At 37.8% G+C, this 26,154-nt stretch overlaps 1 protein-coding gene across 1 annotated transcript in view; it reads left to right on the top strand.

The window, feature by feature from the left end:
* The window catches only part of USH2A (usherin), a 388,071-nt gene that overhangs the window by 248,552 nt on the left and 113,365 nt on the right, over positions 1 to 26,154 (top strand). The window contains exons 41-47 of the mRNA XM_017730037.1: positions 1 to 360; positions 10,402 to 10,736; positions 13,880 to 14,002; positions 16,542 to 16,705; positions 18,612 to 18,821; positions 20,177 to 20,379; positions 22,202 to 22,314. The exon at positions 1 to 360 is cut by the window's left edge and continues 269 nt beyond it. Of these exons, the coding sequence (XP_017585526.1) occupies positions 1 to 360; positions 10,402 to 10,736; positions 13,880 to 14,002; positions 16,542 to 16,705; positions 18,612 to 18,821; positions 20,177 to 20,379; positions 22,202 to 22,314 (1,508 nt within the window). The remainder of the gene's footprint in view (positions 361 to 10,401; positions 10,737 to 13,879; positions 14,003 to 16,541; positions 16,706 to 18,611; positions 18,822 to 20,176; positions 20,380 to 22,201; positions 22,315 to 26,154) is intronic.

Genomic DNA, 26,154 nt, shown 5'->3' with positions numbered 1-26,154 from the left:
GATGCCCCTGAGGATATTCCTGCTCCAGAACTCTATTCTGATACTCCAACTTCTGTGGTCATATCCTGGCAACCACCTGCTCGCCCAAATGGTTTGGTGGAAAACATTACCATAGAGAGGAGGGTGAAAGGAACAGAACAGATCTCAACTGTGGTGTCTCTCCCCTTCAGTCAGTCCATGAGCTACATTGACCAGAGCACTGCTCTGAGCCCTTGGCAGAAATTTGAGTACAGAGTGCTGATGAGCACCCTTCACGGGGGCACAAACAGCAGTGCCTGGGCAGAAGTTACCACCAGACCATCAAGACCTGCTGGTGTTCAGCCACCAGATGCAGAAGCGTTGGGACCCTATTCAGTGAAGGTAGGAATAATTCTCATTGCCTCATGGCTTTAATATGTTTTCCTTGTAGCAACTGTGTATTTAAGAGAGACATCTACTGGCTGAGCCAACAGACTTCATTGCTGCAGGGGTAGTTAAATAATTAGTGTCTGTGCTTTGGCTCAAAAGCATTAGATTCCTTTCTCTTTTTTTTTTTTTTCCTTTAAACCAGCCTCTGGCATTATATTCCAGTTCATTTTCTTCCTTACACACCTGATGTATTTTCAATATTAAACTTGAATGATTACTTTTAACTCCCTAATCAGATCAGAAAATGACCTACTACCTTCTCCAAAATTTCAAGACTTCATGAAAATGCAAGAAATAAAAAAGGTGCTTTTTTTTTTTCTGTAATTAAGTCTTCTGTATAATTATCAGATTTTTTTAATGGCTAATGAAGAAAAAATAGCATTTTTTGTTCTCCTGATTTACGAAAGAGGAGTCTTACAGGACTACGTAGGAAGTTTTCAATTATTCACATTGTTCTGTTGGGAATGAACTCTAGAGGACAGGATAACTACCATTGTTTTGGCTTGCATACAAACTTCATTCAAGGGAAATTAGTGTAACCAAACAAGAGGGATTTTTGTAGCTTAGAAGCCTCTTTTGTGTAAATACACACATGCTTCCATGGATTCAGTCTTGTACTAATGCCAAAAGTATTGGTACAGTAGCTTGCTCACCAGAGCACAAAACAAAGGACATTTGCATAAGATTGAAGTTCATCTGTTAGATTTATTATTTTTGGTATACATTGTATTTTCAAAAGGTAAACAGAGTGGTGTTACCAATGCAATCTGAATAGTTTGAGGGTATTAATTTCAGCAGTAAACCAATGCTGATTTTTTTTCTTTGTTCACGCATAATTTTAAGCTATGAAAAAAAGCTCTTCACTATTAGACAAAAAAATCCCAAGCTTATAAAATTACATTTTAATTTCTGAGGAATTGCATGTTACCTCTGTGTTAATTGCAAATCAGTTCAATATGAGTACGGTGGTTACTGTAAGAATTAATAACGATCGACCACTAGTAATTATGATGAATTGCCACACTGCTTATTGAAGATTTGGGCAATCTGCTTCCACGACTCTGCCCTCTGTGCTTCTATAGGTATATCTTAGTATTCCCCACAATTTATAATAAAGCATTTTTCATGGATTTGCCAGAAGCTGCAATGCTGAGTAAATAGTAGCTCTAGTTCAATCATGTGCTTACCCACACGTCCACGTTTCACTGCGTGAGCTTTTACACATTGGCTTCAACTCTGAGCACAAAGACTCACTGCAACCTTTGAAGCTCTGGTTAATGTGGTAAGAACATAATAATTTTCTATCTTACCCCTCTTTTTCTTTTGCCAAATGCATTCAACACTCAATCCTAGGTTTAAAAGCTTGTGAGTTACCAGTGATTGTAAGACATCTTTACTGGATGTCTTTTCCTGAGATCAGACATGTGTGTTCAGTTGTAATTTCATTGTATTTTGCTCAACTCCGAGATTAAGTAATCTACCAATACTGAAAGTCAGTTGGGTCATTTATTTCTTCTGAAATCTGAAGTCAGGCAATGCAGTTTTCACTCTATAAGAATTAAATTTCAAAACAGCATTGCTTTTTAAATTTGTTTTCCTTTCTTACTGAAGAGTTCAAGTGCTTATTTTTCTTCTTCTTCCCAGCCTGTCATTAATATTCACAACTCTTTAAAGCCCTTTAATGTCCAAACTATATGGACTCCTCTATGAATGGTGGTCAAATTTAGTGCCACTGCTGCTCGTGTAGTCATGGACTTGTGTTTTCCACCTGGAGACAAATATTTTTTGGATCTGTTAAGACTAATTTTTGTCAGAAATGCTGAAGCCTGGATGTTTTTATTTCCATGACTCGGTTTTACTGTCAATTTTCATTAATTTTAAATATTTAAGTTAAAATGTTCAAAATAGTTTAAGGTGGCAGCATTGAATTGAGAAAAGTGACTTACATGTATGCCTCTCCAAATATCCATTTCTGAGCATCTCTTCTGCTAAATTCTCTCTCTCACTGTACAGGGCATTGGTTCTTTGCTGGTGTCAACATAAATTCTTGTATTTATCAAGTATTTCAATTTACTTAGTATTGTTCCATTGATATTCATCGTAAGCAAGAGAAAGTCAGGAACCCTTGGTACAGTTCCTGTGCAGTGAGTATCCCATAGCTGAGATATTACTTCAGTTCTGATTTCTAAGATTCTAAGACTTCTTAAAAATCTTAACATTTGTCTCACTTGTCCAGGTCAGCAAGACATTTATTTAATATTTTTAGCATTTATTATTCCAATAATAAAGTATTTCTTATCTCTTTTAAAAAAATGAAGCAAAGCTGTAGTTGCAGAAGAGTTCATTGCACTTCATCACCGAAGAGATAATAGACAAGGCTTGCTGCACCCAGCAGTTTTCTCGCCTTCTGCTTGTTTGCAGATGGGAGCACCAGAGGAAGCGACTGGGATTTCATCTTACTTGTCGGTCTTCTTGCAGATCTGTCAAATGGATTAGCTTGCTAGTGGTGGTGTTGTTTCCTTCCCTGAATTTTTATGGCAAATTCATGTCAGAGTAATAGGGCTCTGAGACCACTCAGGGCTTTGCTGTGTCCCTGGGGCGGTCTTGTGTGAATGCTGTGTACAGGGAGAGTACAAGAAGAACAAGGAAGCACCTGTTTGCAAAACATTTGGGGGTTTTACCCAAATTGTCTTGAACTAGGGTGGAGATCTGCAAACTCAACATGTCCCTTCACCGCAGAAATTGCTACTTGCGGAGACAGAATGACTGTGCAGTATTCTGCAAGGATTGCCACTTAGTGGTTGAAATGTTTTCCTGTGTGGAAATAGGATGGATTGGTATGGAATTGCTTTACATTGGTGCCCCTAAGAGTCCTAGAAAGGCATAATTTCCCTCCTGAGTAGCTCAAGCCCAGCACACCTGCAGTGCACATATCACCTATGTAGAGTTCAAATCAAATTTGTGGAGTCCTTTGTGCTGTGCAGTGCTCTTATCTCAGTGTCTACGATGGTAACTCTCCAGCACAGGGTGGAAAACAAGCCATCTCTTTGGGAAGGAGATTTTAATTACCTCTTGCCCTAGAGTGAGCTGTCCTTCCAGGTTAGAGCAGAAGGTATTGGAAGGGCGCTGTGGGAAAGATTAGCAAGAGGCTCCTTTACCAAGCCACGGTTGCAAATCAATAGAGGCTTTCAGCTGTCAGTGCAACCAATCCCTAAACCATGAGTTCAAATATTTACTGCTACTGAAAACAGAGAGAATTTGTAAAAAAGAGAAACATATTTCCATTCCTTTATTTAGTCACTGAATCAATAAAAATGATTTGAGGATGTGAAGAATTCAAAGTGCTCCAGGATAGTACTCACTTGAGTATACAGCTTATTTTCATAGACCAAAGCTTTCACTCTGCAAGGAGGAAAATATCAGCACGGTAGGTCACTCTCGGCATAAACACTTCTGATATGTGTGTGCTCCTTTAACATTTAGTTTTAATCAGAATGGACCAATCTCTCTCCATAACATTTAACTTGCTTTCCTTTGTGCAAGAGAAAGTGTAAGGCTGTCGATAATTTTTTAAAGTACCCATTTCTGTGACACCTGCATGATATTTTTTAATATTTGCTGAATTGATAATGTGCATGGTAGTGGAGTATAATGCGCAATAAAGTGCTTTTGTGGCTGATTAAATGCCAAAGTGAGGTGGAGGTATTCAGCAACTGCAAAAGCCGTTTATTTAGTATATGCCAATGCCATGAACATTATTCCTGTTACACAAGATTTGCTATACCCTAATGTACAGAAGTAGAAAAGAAATTGTTTCCTTTTCTTGTGAGGGTTGCAATTGGTGTGCTGCTTCAATCTCACACTTCACACTGATATGACATTCGAGAATGTAGCTAGGTTGAGTGGCTTGAGAAAGAGGCTGGTTTACACAGTGAGTAATTATTTAATGGAGTTCTTTGTGTAGGAAAGGCATTATGTGGCTGGGTACACTGAACTAAATTAACTGGAGTATGCAAATATTCCAACTTTGGCCTTATAACTTTTGATAGGAGGAATTCCCTTTTGCTGCGGGGATGCTTCCTTGAGGATTTTGGCCTGGAAATGCAGCTGTAGTCTTAATTGTTGGCTTAACCAGAGACATGCTGGCTCACATTGCTTGTATTGCTCCTCCTCACTGACCACTGATAGATAAAAAGCTGCAGCCATTTCCTATCATCCTTCATGTAACTTTTTTCTCAAGATAGAAGTTGGCGTGAGTTGTGCATAATCCTGATGTTTCTCTCAAGGGGAAACATTTTTTTTTCTTTTTAGTGTTGATAAAGAGTTTATAAGAGAATGGTTTCCTCCTGGCTGGATGGAATAAGTACCTCATTGACATATAGTTCTGGTGCTGTGCCATTGCTTCATGATAACATCATTTATAGAAACTTCCTGCAATTTGATTAGATGCAAAATGAGAAAAATAAAAAAGTTATTATTACTGCTCTCTTAATATATGTTATATGTGTTGCCTGTGAGGAATGAAGGCCTGTGGTGATTCTGTGGCACCTAACTGCCATTCTAATTTCTCTTTTTTGTTTGTTTATTTTGCATATTGATTCAACAATGTCATTGATTTTCCATGGATTATTTATTTTTCTGAAGTATTTCCTCATGAGTTTTCTGACTGAGGAAGGGTTATAGGCTTTTTAATTCTATTGTCATTTATGTTTTTTGTTACCCACAGGGATGACAGTCTCTTACTTTGCCACTCACCTGCCATTTTTTTCTTTGTATAGAAGAAACTGAAGCAGAGAAAGCTGCTATTACACCCTACAGATTGAACAATGTCATTAGTTGTCCACAGGATCTTCAAGAGTTGCCATCTGTACTCTTTCAGTGCAGTAGATTATCATTTATTGCCGCAGCGATAAACTTTTCTAGTAGCTATTTCTCAAATTTCACTACTAAATTGGATATGCAAGTGAGCAGCCACAAATAAATAAGGCTCTATTTTTATAGTTGTCTTCTGTTCTTCATTAGCCCAGAAGCTGGATAGTGGACTGCTAAATGCCTGTTGTTCCGTAAATAGGCTGGGATTAAAATACACAGGAGAAAGATTTCAGCTGTAAGGAACAGATATCACAGACACATTTAAAGCAGCAGACCCTATAGTTAGAGTATCATCCGTGAAAAAGGTGGTGTTTTCTTTATCCGTTTTCTATTTCCCACAGCATTAGTTATAGGCACATGTTCTGGAGCTGGGGTTTTTTTGTCTCACGCATTAATGTTTGCTGTCCTGTGAAGTGCTTCTGATTACAGAATGTTGGAAGCAATGGTAATTACTCCAAGGTCACTGAAGTTGGTGACTAACAGTGAGGTGATCCTTCAGTGCTCCTCCTCTGCAGGTTCTTATGTGGCAGAGAATGAGGCTCTGAAGACCCTTCCTCTATTCCAGATTAAAACTCCCCGTTGCTGTTTCATTCTCTAAACACTTCAGTCTGCCGTTAGCCCAGAACATAATTTCGAGAGTGGAAACAACCCTGATTCCTGAGCTGTGTCTGCTAAAGGGAGATGCCGTAAGCCCAGGTAACAGCTTCGTGCTGGGAAAGGGAAAAAAAGGACTCGGACTTTGTTCACCACCCTTCCAGTTTTATGCAGGTATGCCTGGTGCATTGGGGAAATTGTTTAGGAGCGGTCAATCCTTGTGTGAAGATTGCCTTGTAATGCTGCTAAGGTCAGTGAGACCTTGGTTCATTTGACACATAAGTGCTGCTTGAGTGACTTAGGATATTCCAACACCCATAGGAACAACCTTAAGTTGCACACTAGAGATTTTCCACATGTTAGGCCTGTGATTTCTTGCACAGCTTGCTCATTTGGTATGGATTATACAGTGGGCTTTCATCAGCATCATCCATCTGCCTTTGATAAAGTTGAAACACTCTAGTGTAGGTGTTTAGGATCATAAATAAATGTTCTTTTGGTTTTCCCATTACTCAAGCAAAGTTCTAGGAGTTTTTGTAGTAGCAATCTGCTACTGCAAACTTGATCATGCTGTTCTTCTGTGGTAGTCCTTGCTGAAGCTGGGTGTGACTCCTGTGCACGGTGTACAAGCAGAACTATCAGTGACCTTTCTCAGAATCTGCACTTCCAGTATGGTCCTGGCTCTTCATTGAGCCCACAATAATTTCTGTTAAGACAGATAAGAATTTAGGAGGAAATTCATCTCCCAAGTATTTTGGGGGAGCTGGGAGGTCGTCAGAGGACTATAGTCCAGTGGCTGGAATGCAGAATTAGGGTAGCAGGTCTTTGTTTGGAGTTTTGCATCTTTCTGATACGTGATTTAGTCTGGGATTTAGTCTTTCTACCTGTAAAACTGGAATAATAATATTTGCAATTTGAGACTTACAATGTGCTTTGAGACCAACAGTGAAAAGCTCTCAGTAGTGTATTTATTACATTCTGTTTGTAGAGGTTACAAGCAGTATCTAGGAGAAATGAGAATAAAATTAAGCCAAACATACTGATTTAAAAGCAAACTGTTGAAGCCAGGCCTGAACAGTAAAATAGTTTACATGTGCCAATGCCTCTCCTCAAGTAGCTCGGAATTAAGTTGCAGGGTTCCAACTGCTGTCAAAAAAGGAAAAAAATTCCAAGGTTATAACTGTTTAATGGGGGGAAAATGGCTAATTTCTGTCTCTTTAAATTTTGTGGTGGAGAAAATAAGGTCCTTTGATCTTTAAATGAAAGCTTCCAGAGTCATTACATTGAATCAGTTAATCTCTCCCAGTAGTTACTTTATTCTCTCTTCCTCATGGGCATCCTCTTTCATGGTCTCAGTGCTGAGCTTCAAATCAATGAACAAACTGTTACTGCTTCCAAAACAGCCTGTCTAGTGAGCTTTCCTGCTTTCATGCATTGCCAAGCTCTTACCTCAAACCTTGGCACGTCAGAGTGGAGAAGAGGTCCAGTAGTGCCATATGTGTGTTAGCCAGGCTGGCTCCATCATCTTCAGTTATGGGTCAGGCAGTCCCTTGCCTCTTGACAAGAGATGTTTGTGAGGGATTGCATATCCTGTCATTCCCAGGTGACACAGGTAGTTCTAAGCAGGTCAAGTGACACAGCAGGGTTAGGGAATATCCTTGGTTATCCCATTACCTAGTTTAAAAAAATATTAATCAAAGCAACAGCAAATCTACGTATCTTTGTGTGAGATATCTGTGCCCAGACAAAAACAAGTTGCATTGTGTGTGCTGCTGACTGAATATACTCTTTGTTCAGAATGGTTTTTATTTCTCTTAGGAAAAAAATATTAAAATTTAAAGAAATTTCCCAGTGCAAGCCCCACAAAGTATCTATGTTACTTACAGCATGAGATACTCTATCTGCTAGAGCACAACAAATGCTGTGAAGCAACACCTGGGAGTTCTTTCAGGTGTACCAGCTAGTGCACACACTGTGTAAAACTCAGGAGCTGAGGTTATGGAGCAGCCTCTCTTCTCCTGCCATGGTATTTATCTGTCCCTTTATGTGAAGGGGTTACAGGGTATGGTGAATCTTGCACCAGTTGAATTAGAGTAATTTTGTGGGTTCAGATGTAAAAGCTAGGCATTGAAAATTAAATGCGATTAGAAAATAACTCATCGTCTCTTCTAGGAAATAAGTTTTGGTACAAGGTGAACATTTTTAGACAGTTTTATCCTCTGAGAGTGTAGTATTAGGAATTTTCCAAAGTATTTGGTGTATAGTTCTTTTATTAGAAGCCACCTTACATTAAGCAGTAAGAAGTCTTTTTACACCAATGCTGACAGATTTGCTTTATTAATATTCAGATAAAAAGACGTCAAATATGTTACCTACACTGAGACAGAATTTCAGGATAGGTACTCCATCCTTGCATGTCCAAGAATTATACAGCCTGTGTGGGCACCCTGTTCCAGTTTCTGATTATGTAACCCTTGCTTTTCTTTGCATTTTCTTCCCTTGTTTCAACTTGTGTCCCTTGCCTCTTCCTCCGTTCCTCTGACCCTTTGTAAGCGCTGCTCAGCAGTAAGAAAACCATCCCTGTGTACATGTTTGTGTTTTCAGCACAAATCTGAAACAGCCCCATACTAACCCCATTCTACTATGAAGTTAACTCTTCCCAGCCAAAACCAGCACATACTTGTACTTGAAAACTTTTTCTGTGGTCGTTATCCACTCTTCTGTTTCCTAAGCTTATCACTAGATCACATGAAATCCTTCAAAATGAGAGTTCTGCTCAATGTCTGTGAGAATGGTGCAAAATCAATTCCTACTTTCTGTGAAATTTTGCATTGCTTTATCGGTAGTATTTTCTTTATTTGTTTGAACATGATTTGGGGCCAGAAGCAACAGGAATATGAATACAGCATTTGATAATTAGCCAGAGCTAAGCCTTTCCTATGTGGGCACCAATAATCTTGGTTTTGCTGTCTTTACTCAAGATCACCCTGTTTCTAATTCTCTGTTTAATAGTATTCCAGAATCTGTTATCGAAATCCTTCAGCTTTCTCCAGCACTTTGCTGCCAGGTTTCTTGCAGTCTGATGGCCCAAGAGGTCCTTCTGTACCTAAGATATAGCATTTTGTAATCCCAAGGGCCTTTTAAAAATCATTTTATAAATCAAGGTTCTCTATTTCCACAGCCATGTGTAATTGTGAATATACATTTTTAAAGATACTTATTTTGGAGACTGGAGAAAATTAAGGAAAAAGATCAAATTAACTGAAACTAAAGTATTGTGGTATTAGTATTTAACACTTCAGTATTGTCTTTGTTCATTTTGTTCTATGCATACCTAGGTTTTAGGCATATCTAAGTTTTCTCCATTTCTGTCTTCTTTTCTGTGCTGGATTCAATCCTTAATTATCTCGTGCCTGGGAGGAAAAGAGACAGCAATTGTTATAGATGAGTGGGTAAATGGCAAGGAAAACAGTCCCAGAGCAGAGCAAAGCTTGTATGCTTCCTGCACTGGGATTTCTAGGGAAATGAGTATTGATACAGGCTTCTACACTACCTTTAAGAAACTTTGACATTCTTAATATATGTTAAGTTACATGTCCTTGTTGTGCCAGTCTGAAGTCCCCTCTGTCGTGGTACCGTGGCAAAAAGCCTTAAAAAATAATTTAGAACATCCATGCACTTTATATTGCAATTATTTGAGTGTGATTACTCAGTGGAGCTGGTAAGAATAAATAACTAACTATAGATATATAAAAATGTGCTATAAAAACGTCAAACAAACTAAAAACTTAAACCGCACCTAACCTCAGCTTAGTAAGAGTGAAACCACAGTAAAAGTAGAAGTATGTATACATATATATATGTGCATGTGTATGTCTACCTATATACAAATAAATAAACCCCATGAATTCTGCATGAAATCTCCAGTCTTTTTGTGATAAAGTTTTCTCAGTATAATTTTATAGTTCCTAAAATGGAAAATTGTGCCTGTTCTTTGTCTGATATTTACTAATGTAATACGTTAATTAAAAACAAAAGGGAAAACCTGCATATTTCATCATATAAAGAGTGCAGAAAGATCTGTTTTCTTATTGGAGCTAATGCAGTTACATCTTTCTGAAAATTGTGCAAACTCAAAATAAGATTTGTTTTTACTCTGCCACTGATAGTCGAGCACACTAGGTAATAAACCCTAAGAAAATAAGTGACAATTAGTGATACTTATTATAATTAGTGTATTTTTGCTAATGCATCTGAACATCTCATGGAATTTTGAATGATGTGGAGCATTCACATTTTACTGGTAAAGCAAAATAATAGATTTTTCAACGGTTATAACTGTTACTGCAGACATCACTAAAATTAAAGATTAGATTTTTAACTGATTTCCCTTGAAAAATAAAAGTCTATTTTGATGGAAAAGAACATCTTCAGATCCCTCTTGTGTCCATCTGTAGCATGTTGTGCCTGTATTTCTGAAATCTGACTGCAAGAAATCTGTTATTTTTTTTAATCCTCCTCCTTCAGGTCTCCTGGAAGCCTCCCCTGATACCGAATGGAGAAATCCTTAATTATGAGATTCGCATGCCTGACCCACGCATTGTCATCGCTGGGAACCCTTCATCGAGGTCGAGTCATTTGGTGACCAATCTTGTCCCCTACACAAACTACTCTGTCACAGTGATTGCTTGTACTGGAGGTGATGGCTTTCTAGGAGGCTGCACAGAGAGTTTGCCTACGAGAGTGACCACGCCCTCGACAGTTCCTCAGAGTGTCAGTCCCTTGTCCGTGACTCCAATCAGTGAATCCTTTATTGCCATCTCTTGGCAACCACCGCTAAGGCCCAATGGTCCCCATCTGAGGTAAGCCAAGACTGACCTAAATCTGACTCTGAAAATTCTGAGCGGTGCAGACTTTGTCATGTGATGTCTTAATTTTGGACTTTTTGAATTCCTCTTTAAGGCTCAGAGAAGAGCCAGGATTGTTCAAACCAGTGTGTAGTCTGTGCTGGAAGGCTCTGGGTCTTTCAGATCGGTGCTGTCTGAAAAACCCGAAGGAGGAAGCACAGGGTATTTGCAAAGTCAGAAGTGGTTTGGGCTGCAGCATCAGCCACTTTTTGGTGATGAGTTCAGGCAACAAGTTCCACCAATAAAATGCCAAGAAAAAGAATAGATCTCTGTAAACATGAGTAATTAACACATCCAATATTCTCAATGCTCTGGGTTATTCCACATGAAGAGAAAGTGACCATTTGGAAGGATGATGACATGAAATAATCTTCAAAACTTAAATGATGAATAAATTTTCAATGAGACAGTGCATAAGAAAAATGGAAGTTAAAATGCTAAAAGTGTGAGGGCATAGCCAAAATAGGAAATGCAAGGAAGTGCTGGGTATAGCAGGCTCGATTTCACCAGAGGAGCCAAAGAAAGGAACCTCCTCGGAGGTTTGTCTGGAATGATGGGATGGGAATCTTGACTTGAATGTTGATTACTGAGCATGTGTGTGTAGATACACATTAAAAAGATACGGATTTGAGTGCATAAAGGTTTATAAAGACAAATATATCTTTATATATACACAATAAAAAATGTCAAATCTTTCATTCTAGTGCTTTAATGTATCATGAAACATTGTGCATGGAATTATAGCTCTGTACTCCACATGTTCTGGTTGGTAGCTCTCTTCTAGGTGCACTGATGGGTTCAATAATTATCATGTAATGCCATTTCAGTTGCGTATGTTATTACAGCACAGTAGCTCGACTTTTTCTTCAGGCTTAATTAGGGCACACTACAACTGAATGAAATGATGATTGCTCTACAGTAAAATTTGAAGTTTCAGAAAAGCAGTGTCTGTTATTCTGGGGTTAACAACATGACCATTTTACCATAGATTATTGAAGTAATTCAGCACGACCTACATCTGCAGATTTCATTTCTTTCATGGTGTGCCATGCTGCCCTCAACAAGAACAACCACTGAAGCAGCTGCTCTGTACAGCATGATGGAACAAGAAGTCTGCAGCAAGCAGAGTAGCAGCAGCAGCTGCCAGTGGGGGTGATTTACACATGATCGCCACTCAGTGTTCAAAAAGATTTGATGTTTTTCAAGACTCGTCTATGAAATATATTGGACAGAATATGCCAGGATGGTTTCCTGTAAAGCTGTAATGATCTGTCTTTGGGTTGACACTGATGAGCCACTCATGTGAGAGTTGTTCTTGTTATAAAGTCATCTTATTTTTTTGGCAGAGTTGGAATTTAATTATTTTTTGCTATTTAATTTCTGAAATTACAATCCCAACTTCTGCAGTAATTCAGTTTGGCATCACTAAGTGGCAAAATGCTTGCTTGTACCTGTTGAGGATTATTCCCTAAACTCAAGGGTAAAAGTTGTTGGAAGTTGTGCATGTACTCCCTAGCTGCCAAGGAGCACAGGAAGTGTCAGATCTCTTGTAAGAGCAGCTCAGTTGATTTCTGGTTCTGAAGAAACACTAAATCACTGTATGCAGTACCTGTTAAACACCTCTGAATTCAGGGTCTCAAATCTGGAATGGTATTGTCCAACATGTCCTTATGAGACTGGAGATGATCTTAACTTTAAGAAGCGTCACATTACAAAGCCACTGGTCAGCCTGATAATTGCAACAGAGGTGTGACGCACAACAAGGTGCTCCTCAGAATAATTAAACATGGAAGCATTTTCACAAATATGCACTTCAAATGAGAGTGTTTAAGATGTGCCTGAATATCCACGTACTTTGTCTGGAATTTAGCAGTAAGCACCTTTCCAGAATGGGAGCAGCTCAGCATTTTAGAGAATCAAGTTGTGTATTTAAGTGAATATATATACATATGATCCTAAACTGCTGGGCACCAGTAGAAACACTGTTGTACCTACAATTTTATTAAAACTGCAGCTCACTATTAAAAGCAACTTCAGACCGGTTCTGTAACTGGTAAGAAGGGTACAAGCATCTGGTGTTTTTCTAACAGAACACCACAATCAAAATGAAACAATTATTGGAAGAATAAATTATACAGTCCTGAGGAATGTAATAAAGAGCAATAATCCTAAAGATTTTGAACAAAGGTATCTATTTTTTTTTCCTTTAGAGTGTAGTTTCCTTTGTAATCCCTGGAACGATTAGGAAACGCAAACTATAATATTATCCCCTTTAGTTTGTGTAGGCACTAAGTGATCTAATTTATGTTAAATTCCGTAAAGGTTTTTTGTAAAAGATGATGGAGAGTTTGTGATGCAGTCTGGGTGGAAAGCATGTTTCCCAAATCAGGCAGTCTCATGGCTGACCTGATGAGAGATGGGCTTTGGCTGACCTGCCGTTTGGAACAGAGACAGGAATACTGCTTCAGATACCAATTAAAACCAGGATGAAATAGTTTGGTCTTTCAAGCTCACATCATGAATTTCTACCCAAATACAAAGGTGCCTTACTAAAGTCTACGGATGGATGGAACAGTTAACTCATTCTGTGCCTGTTTTCTCCTGCAATTTGCACTGTGGTTATTTGCAAACACTTCAAGTACCAAGGCACACTTAAGCTACTACTAATAGTAAAATAGTAATGGCAGTGCTCTTTGTTCCAGTACATTTGCAAGAAAGAGACATAATCCTTTCATATTCTGGAGTAACCTGTTCTTATCATGCAAGTCTGCATAAGGCACTGTTACTGGGCTATTTGGACTTGGTCTTGATAACATTTCCACGAAGTTTAAAATCCATAAATCATTGAATAAGCTAGTTTTTTTTTCAAGTGTAAATGCTTCATTTTCCATTTTCAAAGTAGTTTCCTTTTTTTTTTAAGTAATTGAATGTTTTAAATCACAAAACATTAAAAGGAATGTTTATCTGAGGAAGTTTACAGCTGTAAAAACAAAATAATATGTGGCTTTAAAAAAAACCTGGTTGGGTTCTTTTTTTTTTTTTTTGTGTAATAACATTAGTTGAGATAATCCTGGTGTTCTGCTTGTCTTTTGTGTTAGATATGAGCTCCTGAGACGTAAAATCCAGCAACCACTTGCATCAAATCCCCCTGAAGATTTAAATCTGTGGCACAATATTTACTCAGGAACTCAGTGGTTTTATGAAGATAAGGGTCTTAGCAGGTGAGATTACAAAAACTATAAAAACAAATGCTGGCATTTTGTATAGTGTATGTTTAATAGTTCAAAGTATTTCTTGTGTCTTTATGTAGTGAACATATTAATTATGTAATGAAATATTTTTTGTCATCATCTTTGGTGTTAATCATTCTAATATGCAGGGATTTATTATTAGTCTGTCATTCTTGACTCATACATTGTTTTGCTTTGAAAAACAAATGAAAATAAAAATCTCATGAAATTTTAGCATCGATATGCTCATGCAATCAAACCATTTAGATTTATGTGTACAGATGCTCTAGATTTGTGTGTTGGCAAAGTTATAGCACAGGCAGAATGCATGTTTGAGGGAAACATCTGAAACTTGTTTTCAGCAATGGTTTTTTTTTAACCTGATTTTATTGTCTTAGCTTCATCACAATTAAATGCAGGGTGTTGAGAGCTGGGAAATGGAGTGTGTGCTCTGTTCCTCAGAGACCTGCTGTTTGGGGTAGAGCAAGACATTTGCTCTTGATCAACTTTAGTTTCTACATCTTGAAGCCAAGACTATTGCTCCTTAAGGCAAAACACCCAAATGAAGAAATTGTAATGGAAGATTCAGCATGGATTCTGCATTGGGTTTTTGTAGGTAGAGTCTCAGGAAAACCCTCTTGGATAGTTTCAGTGTGTGTGTGTTCTCTGTGCTGGTGTGCTTTATGAGAACTCCACGTCAATCACTGACCCTCAAATATCTGTACTTTGCTTCTACTTCTGTAAGAATTGTCTGAGCATCCCTCCTGAGCACAATGGGAATCAGGAGAACGTGACCTCTGCTTCCTGTCAGAGACACACTGAACTGAGCTGAGGGCAACTGCCTCTGGCTTGCCACTGCCTACTTGCTGATAGTCACTGCTCATTTCTGTCTGTTGCAATAACTGCTCATGGAGCTGTTCTTGTACCAATCCTGCTCAAGTGTCCATTTCTTTCTTTCAGCCATGCTTGAAAGTCTGCATAGAGTTGCTTTGGTTTTACCTTTGCATATTTCAATGGTGCTGGTGTGTGCAGCAGTTATGTTAGTGATTCAGAGGGGGAAATACATTCAGACAGAGCCCCAGTGACCAGTCATTAGGCACCATGACATTTTGGGTTGAATGAGCTATGGCCAAAAAAGTGTGCCTAACCCTTGGACATACCTGAATACTTCTCTTGGGGAGGGTTCTGCAACTGCAGCTATGTTTTTGCAGGTAACAACTCAGGATGAGTTTGTGGTTGGGGAGAAGATGCTGCAGAGGGACTTAAGCACTCAAGCCTTATTTTTCCCTGAAAGAAAATTCATATATCAGCATTTATTTTCATTTGTCATACTTTAAACATGTTTCAGAATTACTGAACTTTTCAGATGGTTTCTTCATTTCTAATAGGCTACGACAAACTCATTTTCATTGTTGAAAATATGGATCAAAACACATATCTCAAATTCTCATCAGTAAATTGCAAGACTAGAGTCCTTTCTTTATTTTATGTGTGCTACAATGTCCAAGGTAAATCTCCGTGTTTGCAAGTGACAGAAGATGCAGAGAGAGATAAGATGTGTTTTGTATATTTTCCCCGTTCGTCAATGCTTAGTTAGAGTTGGAGCTAGTGAGTTCCCATTAATTTGCTTTCTTCTCTGTGGGACTGCTAAAGCTTAGCTCTTTTGAAAATCATGGTGTTGTTGTAAAGTGTCTAAAATAAAATAAATATAAAAAAAGTAAAGTAAATATACACTCTGAGTACTTTTTGTACTAAAATCTCTAAATATTAGGCATTTACCGTATGCTCCCTTATTGCGTTTGTAGACATCCCAATGTGTTGCAGCTCTAGTGAAAATTTGAATGAGATGATCCTGAGTTTCTGTCTTTGTGCAGTTTTGTGTGAGGCTTTTTATGAGGAAATTAAATTTGAGATTATGAAATCTCACTTAAAGTACATTAATATGCCTTTTGATATAGGGAAGAAAAGATGACGTGACAATCACTTGGTTTACTAAAAACACATGTAGTATTTAATAAAGCTGTGTAATTGGAATATGCAAAGTTATGAGGAAAATTACTTTATTAAATGAGTTTGAACTCCTAAGTGCCCTTTTTTGGGATGTTTTTGTAGTAGTAGAGTCCTGACTGTGTGGTGAATCCCTTTTACAAATGAGACTGCAAGTTAAAATCAATGGGTTACCCAAAAGAGGAAAAAACCCTCATTTGATTAAATTCTGATCCAAATTTTGGCAGGTTGCCACTGCTGTAATTACATATTGAATTGAGCTATAATCTCTCAACACCTCACAGGCTACAACTATGAAGAAGTGAAATAATGTGGGTTTATTTTGTTACCATGTCTATCGTGCTGAATTATTTCCACAAAATAGATACCTCTTATGAAGTCTTTATTGGTGCATACCATACATATGAATTTTTGTGCGGGGGGACAAGAAAGAACAAAATTTTGGCACAGGCAGAAGGTTTACAGCAAATATTTTCTATGTCTGCATTTTTCATTCCATTTAATTATTTTTAAAATGTCTCAGGTACACAACATACGAGTACAAGCTCATAGTGCACAACGAGGTAGGATATACATCAAGTGAAGAAGTGATAGCTACTACATTAGCAGGATTACCAGAGAAAGGAAGTGTCCTCATTGCACGTGCTGTTAATCACACTGCTGTGGAAGTGGAATGGTCAAAACCAAGTAAGTGTGCTTAGTATTTATTCCAGTAACTAGATGTTAACCTGCCATCACTTTCCATGGCCTGCCTCACTCTCAGAGGAAACACAGTCCTTGCCTTGATTTATAATGTACCTAAATGTCCTTGGAAGGAGAGGAAAGAAATAGGAAAAAAAATGTGCACATTTTGCTCTTTCTCAGTCATGTTCATATTTATTATGTGCTCTTTCTGCAGAAAGAGAATAGTGAAAATGAAGAAATAGTTAATGCAAACTCGTGAGACATGTATAAAGCAGTGCTACACAAAATCCTGTTGTCTTTGTGGTCTATTTCATCCCTTTGTATAAAAATTTACATCTACATTCCTTCACAATGAGAGGATTCCCATTCTCTTTCTTTTTGCTCTGCTCCTTAAAACGAATTTAGCCAATTTCTCTAGTTGGTTTGTTAATACAGCAGTGGGGAATTTCTTCGTGACTTAAACGCAAATGGTATTGTAAGGACTGGGTGCTGAATTGCAACAAATGTAGTCTCTTTATTTTATAATTGCATGCCTGAAGTAAGCATGCTTATAAAAACTGACAAGTACAATAGATCTGAAGCAGCTCACTGAAGTTTCATTACCTTAGTAATCTAAACCCCTGACCTTCTAGATGTAGGTAATGCAATCTGGTTTTATTTTCATTCATATCTTAGAAATGTCTTCCGTATATGTTTGTGAAAGTGGAAGTTAAACACCAAGACGAGGCCATTCATTATTTGAAAACCTTATCATATTTTATTACTTCCTATGTTGCAAATAAGTGTATTAACTATTTTGCATATCAGTGTTTCATTCTTTTCCATGATACTACTTTTCAAATTATTCTTGTGTTTTCTTGTATTTAGGCCTTGTATCGGTACCACTTAAAAATAGCCTATCGTTCTTGATTAAAAGTTTCAATGACAAACCCATGGATTGTTAAGTCTGGAAATATGCTTTTGGCTTTTATCAATGCTCTTTCCCAGAGAGCTGGGTCCTGTTCAGTATTACAGTGTGTCATTTCAAGATGTATGTGTTAGTGCTTAAAGTTTTTTTCGTAATTATACTTTTCATCTCGATGCGTAGTGGAAAAGCAGTTGCATTTAGTCAGACCTGAACTTAAACTGTTTGACAAAGGACAGATAAGATAACAGATGACATCTGTGTCAGTGAAATGTAGAAGACTTGCCTGGAATCTGTGCTTATCCATCAGCTCAGACCAGTGAATGTCCTTCCCTGTGTAGCCAAAAAATTGTACTGTTTCTTCTTTCTTTCTCTGGGGAAGTTAATGCTGGCTCAAATACATTTTAGAAAGAAATGTGAGAATTTGGGGGTTTTTCCCTGTATGTATAATGCTTCTGAGTGTGTTACAGCTTTACATGTAGATGATGTGATCGATCATGCTTGTTCTGAAACAATAACACATAGCTTCTCACTGTCACTGTGGCCAAAAGGCTGTCTGGGTAAAGGTGAATGTCACTGGAATTTATGGCATAGGCACAGGTCCTTTATTCATGGCTAGAGGAATAACATGGAAGTGGAGTGGGCTCTGGGAATGTTGTTCGAAGGGAAGGACCAAAAAGGCCTGCACACCACTGCTTCCAGTGGGTTTTATCTATTCATTTGTTTATTCCATTGTCTTCATGGGGATGTCTAGAGAAAGAAAGCTTTCTCCAATGTTGGATAGGATGCTGAACCATTAATGATTTTGACAAGTTAGGGAGAGAGTCTGCATCACTCCTTAAAAGGGTGAAATTGGAGGCATTTGACAGAACCTTTCCTTTTTTTTAAAATAAGAGGATCTGCATAAAATTTGTTTTACTCTTCACAATAAATGTTGTCGATAAGAAACTTGCTGACTGAAAATTTCCCCGTTGATGTCCCAACGTTTTTCCTTTCTTTTCCTAGCACTGCAGGATTTGCAAGGAGATGTTGTTTACTACACTCTCTTCTTGAATTCTACTGATGAGAGAAGATCTCTGAGAATCCAGGCTGATGTAAACTCTGTAGTCATAGATGATTTGCAGCCCAACACAGAGTATCAGATATTTTCTCAAGTTTTTAATGGAGTCCACAGCATCAACAGTGAAGTTGTCCATGTGACTACCTCAGATGGAGGTTGGTTAGCAGTGAATGCAGCTTGGCTTAAAATCTGAGAATGAAATTGATTGATTTTTGTTAGGGTTGAGATCAGTCATCCTTCCATTATAAAATTTCCGGTATAAAAGGAAAAAGGTCTAAAACGTTAAAATGCTTAAGTGCTGCTTGTCATCATGTGGTGGATCAATAAACGGTCCCACTGAGAGAGAAGCAAAAGCTCTAATAGCAGATATTAACCCAGTTTGTTCTCATCTTCTGCTGCATATTCCTGTCTGTGTGCACTAAGTTTGGAACTGAGTTCATATCAATAAATGGTGGAATTTAGAAACAATTAATGGGTTTTTTAAACGATCTGCTCTGTGAAGCAACGTGCTTTTGACATGACAGTTGTACACAGGGTCTCTCCTGAGTCACTAGAAACTCTGGGTGTAAGTTCAGCCTCTAAGAAAATGCTTTATGAGTCATTTCTATGCCAGTGGGCAAGTGCATAGCTGGGGGTGGAGGATAAAATAATAATAATAAAAAAAATTTGCGCATCTGAAATGTGTTTAGAATGGTCTTTCTAATCTTTTTGCTTTATAAAGTCTCATTATAAACATTATAATATCATTACCTCAGAAGCAAGTGTTCCAGGTCATTAGCAAAGCACTTTAAGGGAGGATTCCATTTCCTTTCTCATGCCAAAGGTCAGCACCTTTTGTTTATAAAATGGAATTGATGGTAAGGGCAATTTTTCAACTGGTAAAGATGGGTTCTTATGATAAAAATAGGTCTTTGCACGGTTATTTCTGACATGCTTAGATAATTATGTAATTTAACGCTAAGGAAGGTGTTGGCTTTTTTCTTTTTTTTTAAAATAAATGTTAGACTTCATCATTACCTATAGTAATCAACATTTGAAATCATTTACATAATGGCAATATTGTATATTGCTTCATCTATAAGGCTTATAATGTCACGTTCCATCAGACATAAGGTATTTTGGTCTCAGGTTTTGCTTTAAAAGCAAAATGCTCTATTCTTTTTTTTTTTTCCTCTTTTGAAGAATTGGGATTGGGGAGACATAAAAATAATATTTGCCTATTGGCAGTGCAGATGGGTGAATAATTTATCATCATATCTCACTGGCCACATACTACTGATGATTGACACTATGCTGCTGGTATAAAGCATTTTACCATCAGCTCTCATGATTTCTAACTGAGAGTATAATAAGCCAATTTACAGAAGACTACAGACTGTGATAACTTCATCAGAGGAAAGCAGATAAGCAGTGAACCCTTTGCTAAACCTAAATACTAATCTGCATTTGGTTAAACAAGTGCTTTTGCAGAGACAGCTGGAGTTTATTCAGTTTCTTCCTTTATTTCTAGAGCCTGAGGGCATGTTCCCTCCAGAGGTTGTCATCATCAACAGTACAGCTGTACGTGTCATCTGGACATCGCCTTCAAACCCGAATGGTGTTGTCACAGGCTACTCTGTCTATGTAAATAACCAGCAGTACAAGACTGGAATGAGCGAGCCGGGATCCTTTCTTTTGGCAGATTTGTCTCCCTTCACCGTGTATGATATACAGGTTAGAGTATCTTTTCTGGGTTCTGTAGCATACTTGAATTTTACTCATTTACTTCTACTTGGATTTCCAAGAAGAATATTGTTTCATGAATTTCTTTACACACATGGACATGTGTTTGCACTGATGCTCACGTGCATATCCATACAAGGCATACTTTTATTTTTAGCATATTTTGGTTTGTGTACACTTTTCATAACACAAATTTCCATTATCTCTTTTTTCAAAGTGTCAAAACTCCATTTACTTTCCCCTAAATGCTCTGTGCTTCAGCATTAGCAAAGCCCCAACATATATTACAAGGAGGCAAAGATTCTACTCCTACTCATTAAAAGAAAATTAGAATTGTTTAAGAAACATCAGGCCTGCATGATATATCTGTACAGTGAAATAATGAAGTTGCATTTGACATGCCATTATCAATTTTTTTCCTTATCCTTTTGAGGAGAAAGCAGAGCTGATCTCTGAAATCATCATAGTACTTTCTATGGTCTTAATACATGCAACATTTTTTCTTTGCTTTTCCCTTTCTCTCTGCCTCTCTAGTCAGATATCTAGTGAAAGGCAAAATACTGTGGGCAGAAGCATAATAATAAAAATTTAAAAAAATTCTTTCTGTCCCGACTTTGTATTAATATATTCAAGAAATGGATTTTGACACTTAATTGTAACTATCCCTGTCTATTTCATGAAGCTTTGGTTTACATTATTATATATGAGACAAACTTAGTAGTACCGTGTATACTTCATTCTGAAAATTTGCAGCCAGGTACTGCGTGCCATAAATAAACATCACAGACAGGCACACTGGAACAGATTTCTATGTTCCAGCCCCTCTGAAGCAGCAAACCTCCATCCATGAATACACATATGACTTTCTGAATGCCACTTGGAAACACATTTGTCTTTTCTCAATAACAATGCAAATTCAGTGTACTGCCTCACTTATAGACCTTCTATATTAATTTACCATGGCCACCTTCTGTTGCTTGAGATGTTAATTATTCTTCTCTTCTGCTTTGCTAGTATTTATATTTGCATCAATGTGATAGGTAAAACCAAAATATTTTTGGTTTTTGGCCTTTATTTTTTTTTTCCTTTTGATTCTTTTTCTTCTTTTCCGGGAAACAATACTATCTTGGATGCATGTGCATCTCATTGGTAAACTTACTGCATTATTTTTATTTTCATTTTCATGCTTTTTTAAAATTTTGAGTAACTTCTGTGTTGACAATGCAGAAACAATGTTATGATCCTTCACTACCTATTTCACTTCGCCCCTTCTTAGTTTAATCCCAGGAACTGAAGGAATAGGTATTTATTTCTGTGGCATTTTTCCATTAAAAATTGTATGATTTCTATTTTCATTTCTCACTTTTAGTTTACAGAATAGATATGAAGGTATAGAGAACACTAAGGAAAAAATATTTTTATTTTTATGTCAGAATATATGGTAGGAATAGAAACCTTACTGAAGGCCTCAGATGAAAGCACGTTTTTACTCAGTATTGTGTACCAGGGTTTACATATACATGCAAAAAAACAAATTCACTGCAACTCTTTTGGTGATATTTTAATAGAAAACAGTAATTAATGCCAGAGGGCTGCATATACCCTTCTTTTGAAAACGGTGTGGGAGAATGTGATACAGTGCAGTATATCTTTGGCAGATATACTTATCTCAAAGCTGCAGTATTTTCCTGGATGTATGGAATCTGTTAAATAGGAAAGAATTCCATCTTGGGTGAAGAGAAAGTCTGAACATGTAGCGGAGTTGAAAAATTCCTGCAGCTGAGTATGTGAACCTCATGTTCCTCTCCATCAGATTGAAGCCTGCACGGTGTATGCCTGCGTGAGGAGCAACGGGACCCAGATCACCACTGTGGAAGATGAGCCAAAGCAGCTGTCAGCACCCATTATTCACATAATTGGCTCAAGGTACTGTGCTATAGGTGGCTTTCATGTCTCAGGGAGATTTGTAGCAGGGATGGGGACCAGAATGTAAAGTTGTCTTCTCAAAATTGAGTAAGGTGCATAAAAGAATTCAGTATACACTTTGAAAACATTTTTAGTGGTTGTTATCTTTGGTCTTGGAGTTTTTGTGCTGAAAGATCAATCAAAGAAGTCTCACCCTTGGTTGATTGTATATACCCATTTGGGTATCATTGTGCTGTGATAATAAATAAGGCATAAGTGGAAATAGTTACAAGAAGAAGTGTAGTGGAATGAAAATTATCACATTCTTCTGTCAGTTAAGAAGAGGAAGATTAATGTTCAGGGAGCAATGCGATGCTGATAATGGAAACTTAGAATAATTCTGGGTAAGAAAAGAAGTCACCTATCACAGCAGTATGAATTAGTAAGCTGTCTGGAAAGGCGTGCATATCTATGTCTCCTTGAACCACTGTTTGCAATCTGCCTATCCACTACATCCACGGGCATGGGCAAACTTCCTAATTGTAAAGAGAGCATCAAATCTGCAGTCCTTAGAAGCAGCCAAATAGTAACTTCCTCAGTGATTCTTTGGGAGTTCATATCTTCCAAAGACAACGTAAAACTAAACTTGCAAACACATTTTTCAGAATCACACCAACAATAAAGCAGTTAACCTCCTGTGTCTGTGTTAGCATTCCTGTGATTTTCCACTTCCGGTGGAGTATGCTTATTAGCAGAGTTTCTTTCATCAAAAGGAAAAAAAAATCTATTGAAAATAACTAGTATCTACCATCTGAGCCTTCCGAAATGGCCTGCAGAATGGGGTTGCTTCTCCAGTCTCTTAAGGACTTTGGCTTCCTGTTTGCTATTTGTATATTTTGCTTGAATTGAGCATTTGTCTCTGTTATAAGGGTGAAATTAAGCTTGCTATTTTTCTGTCACACATATAGATATAGTCAAATCTTGTTTGATGATAAGAACTCAGTTCAGGGTCTCATCTTTTGCCCTTGGCTTTAACTTATGTATGCCTTTGTCTGTATTGTCTGTACTTGTCTGTACTGCAAACACTTATGCATGTTTCTGCTATTATATATAGACTAAATATGTCATAACACATGAATGCAAAAGGATCAAAAATGCCTTCCTACTTTATAATCTGCTCAGCCAGAAACAGACTCTGTTTCTACACTGCCTTTTCCTACATGTCATATTACCATCAGCTGTTCTTATATCCCAAAAGAATACTAACTACTGATCGATTGCCCGGACATGTCTGGCCGTGGCCTACATGTGCCCCGGGTAGTTCATTTATTTGCCACGGTGGATTTGCTAGAGTGGAATTTAATCAATAGCTAATTCATTAATTCTGGTCCTCGAGTATGTAGGGATTGTGCAGTGTAAAAATGACTGGCTGGCTTCAGCTTTGATTGAAATATGACAAACACTACAGCTGACAGCCTTGGCAGGTCCTGGGCTGAATATGAATTTTGCTTATTTATCCTCTATAAAAGAAAAAGCTTGGGCAAAAAACCTCCCCAGTTTGTGTGGACAAGAGGACATTTTAATACATATCTTCAATACATCAGAGAGTGAAAAAAGGCTTTTCTGGAGTATAGACTCATGGGATACCTGAGTTATAATAAAGCCTGTGCAGTTTATTGTCTTTAATTGGAATCATGGCATTTTTCCCTCTTCTGAATCAGTTTGGGGGGCTGTATTATTGATGAGAATGCTGTAGGATAATGTCTTTGTAGCATGCACAAATAATTGTTTTAAAATTTGCCTCAAGGTGCTACATGACAGAAATTATAATTTCACCCACCAACTTAGAAGTCTTTCTGATAGCAGCTCCATCCACACTGTTCTAATGAAGGTTATACCACCAGAGCCATTATAAATACCTTACTTTTCCACCCCTTACAGTTAATAACTCAGCTTCAGGCTGAAACTTGGCACAAAAGGTCGCAGTCCTGATATAATTATTTTATAATGCCAAACTTCAAACAGAACACAGTATGGGACCCAATCCTGAAGTCCTAAGTCAGGTTCTGGTTTGTTGTGTTTCTTGCTTGCATTTAGAGTTTTTTGGGAGAGAGGTTGCATTGACCATGTTTAGGTAGAAACAGATGCCATTGAAATCAAGTATGCTTTTGGTTTGTTTTGTTTTTAGTTAGGACCTCAGGATTTGACTCTGTAGACAAGCATTTTATTTTATTGCACAATTTAGAAATTCTCTGAGTACTGAATGCAGGTGGATGCTGACTGAAAGTTTGGGTAGTGGATTTAATTCTCATGATGTGTTGGAAAATACTTCATTCTGCTTTAAAACACTCTTCTTTCTCTTTTTCCTTGTATCCAGCAATTCTGTTGCATGCCTAATTCAAAGGTTGATGGCTCAGAAAATACCATGTGGCCTAATTTAGGGAATCTAGGAAAAATCCTCCGTGGTTTCATGAAGAGAGGCCTCTTTAAGCACCTTGGGGAGGAACCAGAAACCCTGGTCAGGATGTAATGGAAAGCTCAAAGCAGATAAGGCCATGGGAGAAGAGTTAGGTGGGTTCTTTGGCTTGGTGTTCAGTATCACGGGACTTAGGAAGGTTTCTATATCAGTTGCTCTTTGTGGGTGAATGAGGAGGAGGCATTATTTCAAATGAACATGGTCGTGAAAAGATTTTAGGAAAAAAGTGGATAGAACGCAGCAACAAATTATTGGGATTATGGTATTTGTTCATGAGTTCTAAAGGACATCAAGTATGAAAGTGTCAAACTGCTGTGCTGTGTTAAAAAGCCTTTAAATTGGTCTAATTGCTGGACAAATGGAAGAGAAGAAAATGTAGTGCAGATTTCACCCAGGGGATATTGGTAACTAAAGATCAGGAAGTCTGATTTTCCATACTGGGGAGGTGGTCAGAGAGCCAGAAGACACCTGATCGCTCTCCCTGCTCTAGTCATGGGAAACACGAATCACGGAAAGATTTCTCCAGGAAGTTTGTAGCAACAACAGAAGCATGATGCCATTTATCAGACTGTCTGGCCTGTGTCATACTGCCTCTCTAATTATGTCAGCCCTGCATCCACGATGCAGCAGGTACTTAACTCCTGTGCAATAATGCTGCAGCAGTTGCTCAGGATGTGTGATCTCCTGATCAGGGAAGTATTTTATCCATTAGTCATTAATAATAGCAGTGTTCCCTATCTTAAGACTGTCAGGTGAATCTTGTGGGTTTTTTTTGTTTTGCTTCCAGCTCCTAAAGGTAAAGTCATTGAATCTTTGATGTTTTGATTTTAACTCTTGCATGTGATGAGACTAACGGAACATTCATTATCAAGATTCTGAAATGAGGCCTTGATATATCTTTAATCTTCCTTGTTAAACCTTTAATACTGTGTTGAGAAAAAAAAATTAAAATCAGGAGTCCTTTTCTGCCTTATGGGCACTTGGAGCTGGTGATGAAGCAGGAAAACCCCAGAATTTTATTTCCACAGTGTTTTATCAAAATATGTCTGAAGTGATATCAAAATTCAAAAATACTGTTATTTTTCATGGATTTCTAAAAAAAAATATTTCTACCTAGAAATGCCAAAAATAATTGTCTTTACATCCATGAGCCAAATGATTTCACTTTGCTCTCTTTCACAAAAGAAAATACACTTTCGTGGATCAGTTTGAAACTGTTTATCTCCCAAAAGTGCTTTCATGGACCTTGTTGTCTGAAGCAGATTGTTTCTGTGAACCTGGCGAGGCTGCCTTGCCTGCTTCAGTATTTTCACCTGAGTGACAGCAGTGGGACTCATCTGGCATTGGAACTATCATAAAAGGGAAAACACTTGGAGTGTTCTCTG

The sequence above is a fragment of the Corvus brachyrhynchos genome, unplaced genomic scaffold (genome assembly GCF_000691975.1).
Source record: "Corvus brachyrhynchos isolate BGI_N302 unplaced genomic scaffold, ASM69197v1 scaffold101, whole genome shotgun sequence".
Classification (NCBI taxonomy): Eukaryota; Metazoa; Chordata; class Aves; order Passeriformes; family Corvidae; genus Corvus; species Corvus brachyrhynchos.
The sequence above is the reverse complement of the archived record's forward strand: the minus strand, read 5'-3'. Positions and strand labels throughout refer to the sequence as shown.